Source organism: Myotis lucifugus, unplaced genomic scaffold (assembly GCF_000147115.1).
Source record: "Myotis lucifugus unplaced genomic scaffold, Myoluc2.0 scaffold_1022, whole genome shotgun sequence".
NCBI classification, from domain to species: domain Eukaryota; kingdom Metazoa; phylum Chordata; class Mammalia; order Chiroptera; family Vespertilionidae; genus Myotis; species Myotis lucifugus.
Window position 1 is genome coordinate 79296 of NW_005872070.1, and position 7577 is coordinate 86872.

The 7577-nt window shown below is 57.3% G+C and overlaps 1 protein-coding gene across 5 annotated transcripts; it reads left to right on the forward strand.

The window, feature by feature from the left end:
- Positions 1–643: 643 nt before the first annotated feature.
- Positions 644–4296, forward strand: LOC102438496 (patr class I histocompatibility antigen, A-126 alpha chain-like). Of its 5 annotated transcripts, none has more exons than XM_014449105.2 (8): positions 644–797; positions 1064–1333; positions 1558–1833; positions 2425–2700; positions 2820–2939; positions 3351–3401; positions 3536–3581; positions 3735–4296. In XM_014449105.2, exons 1-8 carry the CDS (start codon positions 725–727, stop codon positions 3739–3741), a joined length of 1119 nt encoding a protein of 372 aa, XP_014304591.2. In that variant the 5' UTR covers positions 644–724; the 3' UTR covers positions 3742–4296. The 5 variants fall into 5 exon arrangements, with proteins under 5 accessions (XP_014304591.2, XP_014304593.2, XP_014304594.1 ...); XM_014449107.2 differs by having other exon boundaries at positions 3369–3401; XM_014449108.2 differs by lacking the exon at positions 3536–3581 and having other exon boundaries at positions 3737–4296.
- The last annotated feature ends 3281 nt before the right edge of the window (positions 4297–7577 follow it).

Sequence of the window (7577 nt, forward strand, 5' to 3'; positions counted from 1 at the left end):
CCCTCAGTCACACTCAGGGTAGGGCTGATTGGGGGGTTGGGGTGCCGCCCCCTGTCACACTCAAGGCAGGGTCGATGGGGAGGTTGCGGTGCCACCCCCTGTCACGCACAGAGCAGGGCCGATCAGGGGGTTGGGGAGTTCCCCCCTGTCACGCACAGAGTAGGGCTGATAGGGGAGTTGGGGCACCGTCCCCTGTCACGCACAGAGCAGGGCCCATAAGGGGGTTGGGGCGCCGACCCCTGTCACCCACAGAACAGGGCAAATCAGGGGGTTGGGGCACTCCCCCCTGTCACACTCAGAGCAGGGCTGATGGAGAGTTTGGGGCTCTACCCCATCACACACAGAGCAGGGCCCATGGGGGGGTTGGGGCGCCTTCCCCTGTCACCAACAGAGCAGGGCGGATAGGGAGGTTGTGGCCCTGCCCCCTGTCACACACAGAGGGGTCAGGGCAAGATCCCAGGTCTCAGGCCTGATCTCACGGTTCCAGCTGGAGGGCAGAGACTGAAGCGGGGAAACTCAGTGTTGGGGAGTCCCCACCTCCCCGCAGTTTCACTTCTCCTCTCACAACCTGTGTGGGGCCCTCCTTCCTGGATACTCGTGACAGGGCCCCAGTTCTCACTCCCATTGGGTGTCAGGTGCTACAGAGCCAATCAGGGTCACCTTTGTCCCCAGTTATAAGTCTCTGCGGACTCACCAGGACTCACAGACTCCCCAGACCAGGAGGATGCCAGTCATGGGGTCCCCAGCTCTCCTCCTGCTGCTCTGGGGGGCCCTGGCCCTGACCCAGACCTGGGCCGGTGAGTGCGGGGTCGGGAGGGAATGGCCTCTGGGGAGGAGGAGCGAGGGGGCCCGGCGGGGGCGCAGGACCCCGGGAAAGGACGTCTCCACCCCCAACTCCCCGCCCACACCTCAGACCCCACCCCGTCCTGACCCCTCACTTCTCCGTCCCGCTGCCCCTGTTCCGTCTCCTGGGCCCCTTCCTCTCCTGTCCCTCCGACCCCGCACCCCGAACCCGCGCCGGGAGGAGGGTGGCGGGTGTCAGCCCCTCCGCTCCGGCCCCCAGGCCCCCACTCCCTGAGATATTTCTTCACCGCCGTGTCCCGGCCCGGCCGCGGGGAGGCCCGGTACCTGGAGGCCGGCTACGTGGACGACCTGCCTTTCGAGGGGTTCGACAGCGACTCCGAGAGTCAGAGGGCGGAGCCGCGGGCGCGGTGGATGGAGCAGGAGGAGCCGGTCTATTGGGACCTGAGCACCCAGAACGCCAAGAGAGACGCACAGAGTTTCCGAAGGAGCCTGCACACCCTGCGCGGCTACTACAACCAGAGCCGGGACGGTGAGCCACGGGGCCCGGGGCGGTCACCACCCCCATCCCCACGGACGGGCCGGGGTCGCCTCGAGTGTCCGAGTGCGAGCTTCACCCCCATTCCCTTCCCCCATACACACCCGGGAGGAGCCCTCGGAGACCGGGACCCGGTTTTACTTTCAGTTTCTGTTTAATCCCCGCGGGCGGGGCGGGGGCGGGGTTCAGTGGGCGACGCTGACCTCGGGGCGGGTCAGGGTCTCACACGCTCCAGGAGATGTGGGGCTGTGACATGGGACCCGACGGGCGCCTCCTCCGCGGGTACCGCCAGTCCGCCTACGACGGCACCGACTACCTCGCCCTGAACGAGGACCTGCGCTCCTGGACCGCGGCCCACACCGCAGCTCAGATCACCCGGCGCAAGTGGGAGGAGGCCGGTGAGGCTGAGCGAGTCAGGAACCAACTGGAGGGCAGGTGCCTGGAGTTTCTCCACAGAGTCCTGGCGATGGGGAAGGAGGTGCTGCAGCGCACAGGTACCAGGGGCCTGGGGCCTCCCTCCTCTCCCCTGGGGCTGGGGCTCAACAAGGAGACAGGACTCAGGGTCAGTGTCAGACCCCCCACCTGTGGGCCAGGAGACTGAGTCCGCCTGGCTTTTCAGATCCAGTGACGCCCTCCCTTCTCTCAGGGACACCTAGGGGTGCAGTCTCTCAGGGACAATTAGAGGGGAGACCAAGCCTGAAGTAACTGAGCAGTGGTTCCCATTGACCCTGCAGTGTCTCTGGGACCCATGGGGGACTTGCTCTCTCAGGCCCTGCTCCCTGCCCCTCACCCAGTGTATCTGAGGTCTGACCCCGACTTTTCTGAGTCCTTTGGCCTCCACCCAGGTCAGGACCAGAAATCCCTTTCTCCCCCTGAGACCTGCCTCCCGCCCTGGGCTGTGTCACTCTGACTAGAACTTTCTAAAGAGGATAGACCATCCCCAGGTGCTCTGTCCAGGCTGGTGATGCTTGTGTGCTCCCTCGCCCACCCCAGGTGCCCTGTCCACGCTCAGGTGGTCACATGAGAGCTGCTGGAGGGTCCCCTGACAGTGCCAAGTCCCTGAATTTACACACCCTTCTCCTCAGACCCTCCAAAGACACACGTGACCCACCACCCCATCTCTGACCGTGAGGTCACCCTGAGGTGCTGGGCCCTGGGCTTCTACCCTGTGGACATCAGCCTGAGCTGGCAGCGTGATGGGGAGGAGCAGACCCAGGACACGGAGTTTGTGGAGACCAGGCCTGCGGGGGATGGGACCTTCCAGAAGTGGGCGGCCCTGGTGGTGCCCCGTGGAGAGGAGCAGAGATACACGTGCCATGTGCAGCACGAGGGGCTGCCGGAGCCGCTGACCCTGAGATGGGGTGAGGAGGGGCCTGGGCACAGAGCCTGGTCTCAGGGAAGCAGGGGCCTGTGGAGGACTTCAGTGGGGTCGGGGCTGAGGCCTGGGGGTCAGGGCCCTCACCTCCCCTTCCCTTCCCAGAGCCGCCTCCTCAGGCCACCATCCCCCCTGTGGGCCTGGTTGTGGGCCTGGTCATCCTTGGAGCTGTGGTCACTGGAGCTGTGGTCACTGGAGCTGTGATGTGGAGGAGGAAGCGCTCAGGTAGGGAAGGGGTGGGGCCTGAGTTTCTTGTCTCACTGGGGGTTGCCAGCCCAGGTAGAAGTGTGTTCTGCTTCATTAATGGCAAGTACCATCCCCACACGTGTGGTTGCCCAGTGTGGGGCCCTATTTGCTGACACTCACTCTTTAGTCAGACACGTGTGGAAATGAGGGACAGATTTATCACCTGATGATTCTAGTGATGGGGCCTGGTTCCCAGCACTCCCAGGTCAGGGTGGAAGGTCCCTGCTGAGGACAGACCTCCAGGAGGGTGGTTGGTCCAGTCCCCACACGTGTAGTTTCCTCAGCTCCTGCTCTGGGTCTGTAGTTACAGTTCTGGAAACTTCTCTGGGCTCCAGGACTAGGAGTTCCTTTAGGAGCTCATGGCCCTGGGTCCTCCCTGTCTTCTCATAGGATGTTTTCTTCCCACAGGTGGAAAAGGAGGGAGCTATGCTCAGGCTGCCAGTGAGTATGGAGGGTGACCCCTGAGATCCTGTGATAGTACAGACTGGATCCCATGGGGAACCTCACCCCCATAGTTCCTCCCTTAGTCCCCTCTCCTGGGGGCTCTGACTCCATCCTGTTTTGTTCTACCTCAGGCAGCGATGGTGCCCAGGGCTCTGATGTATCTCTCTCGGCTTCTGAAGCTGAGACTCTGATGATAGCAGGGGTTGGGGCGAAAGGGAGAGGACTGGGTGATGGGGACTCTTTGGGACATAGTGAGCCTGCAGTGGGCTGTTGAGAAGGTCACTGCTTACAGCCACTGAACTGAGTTTGTTCATGATCATTTTCTTCCACAGCCTGAGGCACTTGTCCGGGACTGAGTGATGGGAGATTTGTTCACGCTCCTACTTTGTGATTCAAGAACCTCTGATTACTTTCTGCAAACGGCATCTGAATGTGTGTGTTCCTATCAGCATAACGTGAGGAGGTGGGAGGCTGGCCCACCCCTGCCCACCACACCCCCTCCCCAGCCTTTCCTGTCCAGTAGAGGTGGGGCTGGCCCTCCCCATTCCTGTTTTTACTTCCTGGTGCGCTCAACTGCAGCTTCTTACTGCCTGATTGAAATAAGAGTCTGGATTTGCATTCTTCTTCATTTCTTGCCACGAAGGGGTGATGGGTTCCTTAAAGGAGAACAGCCCGGCTCGTGTGCCTCAGTGGCTGAGTGTCCACCCAGGGACCAGGAGGTCATGGTTGGATTCCCTTTCAGGGCATATGCCCAGATTTCAGCTCAGTTCCCACCAGGGTCATGCATGTGAAGCCAATGGATGTTTCTCTTTCATCATTGATGTTTCAATCCATCTCTCCCTCTTCTTTCCTCTCTCTTTGAAAATTAATAAAAACATATTTTTGAAAAAAATTAAAGGAGAAGATCCTAAAATTTCAGAAGAAATAAATGGAAGCCCCAAGAACTGGTCAGGACCTGTGTGTTTGCTGTGCTGAGGCTGTTGCAGGGGGGACAGGAGAGGCTGTGAGGACCGAGTGTGGTCAGGGCTATGCCCAGTTGGCTCTCTGGTCTCTCTTCAGCTGGGTCACCTCTCTGCTCCTTTGTTCTTCTCACTTCAGGAGAACCTTGTCCCACCAGGACTTTCCATCACAGGGACTCAAACCTCCCCAGGCCTTGTAAATTGTCCTAATGAGGAAGATCTCCAAACCCGTGGGCAGCAAGGCCTTCCTGTGTCCGGGTCAGCCTAGGGCCTAGGCTCAGGCCTGGGTCCTGCCCTCATCCCTTATCTTCTGGGACTGTATTTGTTGTTTCTTTGTTTGTGTAGAGCAGTGGTTCTCAACCTTCTTGCCCTTTAAATACAGTTCCTTATGTTGTGACCCAACCATAAAATTATTTTCGTTGCTACTTCATAACTGTAATGTTCCTATTGTTATGAATCGTAATGTAAATATCTGATATACAGGATGGCCTTAGGCGACCCCTGTGAAAGGGTCGTTTGACTGCTAAAGGGGTCACAACCCACAGGTTGAGAACCACTGGTGTAGAGGATTGTGCCTGTTTGTGTTCTTGTTATGAGTTTTGGTCTCATTCTTCTTTTGAGTGTCCCCTATCCAACATCAGCAGAGATGAGTTGTCTGTCATTGTGCCCACAAGGCTCAGGGGTCCCTGCACAGAAGAGTCCATGGTATGGAGAGATGAATTTTCAGTCTCATCCTGCTCTTGGCTCCTTCTAGGAATTGATTGTTCTTTTCTATCTTTTCCTAAACTCTCCAAGGAACCAAGTTCTGGAATTAGCAGGGAGGAGGGGTCCTGTAACTGGTCATCTTAGATAAGTTCCTATTGGAATTCCTCTCTGCTCGCCCACCCTCTCTCCCTGCCCTTCCCTCTAGCACTGGCTGCAGTGGGAACCCTGGGATTCCTGAAGCAGAGTCTCCTGTAGATTCAGGGAGAGCCGCTCTGTGGGAAGCACAGGTGCCCTGATGTCAATGTGAGAGCTCGCTGTGCTGTAGCTGCCACAGGACAGCTGTGGTCTGAGGCCACGTTAATGAAGACGTGTCTCTAGCATAGGGAGGTGCTCTACACTGACCATTCATGAACCAGTATTAGTTGTGTGCCAGATGTGTGACAGTGTTTCCGCATGTGGGGACCATTGAAGGACAATCAGAAAAGCTGCTTTCCTGTGGGACATACGTTGTGTGGGAAGAAACAGAGTGAATGAAAAAGCACCGTAAACAAGGAAGGCGTCTGTGTGACAAGGGGTAACGGTTCTGGGAAAAAATGCCATGGGGAAGGCAATCCCAAGTGTGGCTGTGGGGGACACAGACCATGGGTGTTTTGTTGTTTGTTTTTAATATATACACTGAGTGGCCAGATTATTATGACCACCCCTAATTTGCCTACAAAATTTGTGCACTGGGGGATGGAGGGTGTCCCTCAGCCCAGCCTGCACCCTCTCTAATCTGGGACACCTCGGGGGATGTCTGACTGCCGGTTTAGGCCTGATCCTAAACCGGCAGTTGGGCATCCCTCTCACAATCTAGGGCTGCTGGCTCCCAACCACTCACCTGCCTGCCAGCCTGATCACCCCCTAAGCACTCCCCTGCCCACCTGATAGACGCCTAACTGCTCTGCTGCCGGCCCGATTGCCCCCAACTACCCTCCCTGCCTACAAACGTAAGGTGATCATAATAATTTGGCCACTCAGTGTGTGTGTGTGTGTGTGTGTGTGTGTGTGTTTGTGTGTGTGTGTGTGTGTGTGTGTGTATTATTATTTCAGAGAGAAAAGGAGAGGGAGAGAGAGAGAGAAATATCAATGATGGGAGAGAATCATTGACCGGCTGTCTCCTGCAGGTCCCCTGCTGTGGATTGAGCCCACAACCCTGGCATGTCCCCCTGACCAGAATCCAATCCAGGACTCTTCAGTCTGCAGGCCATCGCTCTATCCACTGAGCTAAACCAGCTAGGGCATGTCTGTTTGATTTGGGTGGCCAGTCAGTGGGGGCCTCCCTGGGAAGGTGACCTTGAGGAAAGCATTGAAGGACATGTGGCATTATCCCTGAGGATGTAGGAAGTCCTTTCCAGCAATGGCACCTCCAGTGGGAATGGCCTGGGACAGGAGTGTGTCTGGTTTAAGAGGGAGGAGGCCAGTGTGGGAATGGAGCAGAGAGTAATGGAGATGAGATAAAGACAAGGCCAGACCTCCTGAGCCTGGAGGATGGAAGAAGGGTGGGGGCTGTGCTCTGAGTGAGGAAAGAGCCGCAAGGGACTTAGGGCAGGAAAGGCCTGGCATGATACCCTCTTTAAAGGATCACTGTGGCTGCTGAGCTGAGAACACGTGGGAGGTGAGGGGTCAGTGGGGAGGCAGGAGGAGTCTGTGAGGGGCTCCAGGCTGGAGAGGCTTCCAGGGGTGAACAGTGGAAATAGTGGGCATGCTGGGATTCTGGTTCCTTCTGAAGATGGACTTTAGAGCGAGCCTAAGGGTTAATCTGGGGCATTCGAGAGAGGAATCAAGGTCACCAAAAATCTCAGAGGGTACACATAGAGAGACAGAGTTCCCATTAGCAGAGATGGGCAGACTCTGGAGCAGGCTATTTGAGGGGCATCACAGGCCTTCATTTTAAGAGATGCTGGAGCTGAGTGTCTGTTAGCAACACAAGGGAGTCATCGGATTCGCAGTTGGACAGACCAGTCTGGAGATCAGGAGAGATGTTGTTTGGAGAAACAGAGTTGGGAGGCGACACAGGTAAATGACCTTTAAAGCCTTGAGAACGGACAAGGTCACCAAAGGACTGATGGCTACAGGAGACCAAGGGAGCAGAACTGAACCCTGGACCCAGTGCTGAGCCGTCTGGTTAGACCACACACCAGAGCCGACTGCACTGTTCTGTCTCCGGGTCTAGAAGGCACAGGGCCCACGGAGCCCCCAACATTCCTGGGCTCAGGAACAACCTGGACCTCTTGTTGGCTCAGGACGTCAGGAGCAGAGTGTGAGAGTCTGGCTCTATCCCAAGGTGCTGATGCTGCTGGTCTTCAGATCCACATTGAGTAGCGAGAACCCAGACCAGGATCCCCGTGTCTGTGTGTCAGCCTCGCCTGCAGGGTGTTACACAGGTGGTTCCTGTCTGTGCCTAATTCTCTGGGTCTGTGGGTCTGGGAGAGGCTGGGGGTTTTGTAAGAAGCTCACAAGCAATCCT

Coding starts and splice junctions, on each gene's coding strand:
- LOC102438496 (XM_014449105.2), top strand. CDS start 725: ATGCCAGTCATGGGGTCCCCAGCTCTCCTCCTGCTGCTCTGGGGGGCC. Junction 1,334..1,557: donor CTACAACCAGAGCCGGGACG/GTGAGCCACGGG, acceptor GGGGCGGGTCAG/GGTCTCACACGCTCCAGGAG. Junction 2,701..2,819: donor GCCGCTGACCCTGAGATGGG/GTGAGGAGGGGC, acceptor TTCCCTTCCCAG/AGCCGCCTCCTCAGGCCACC.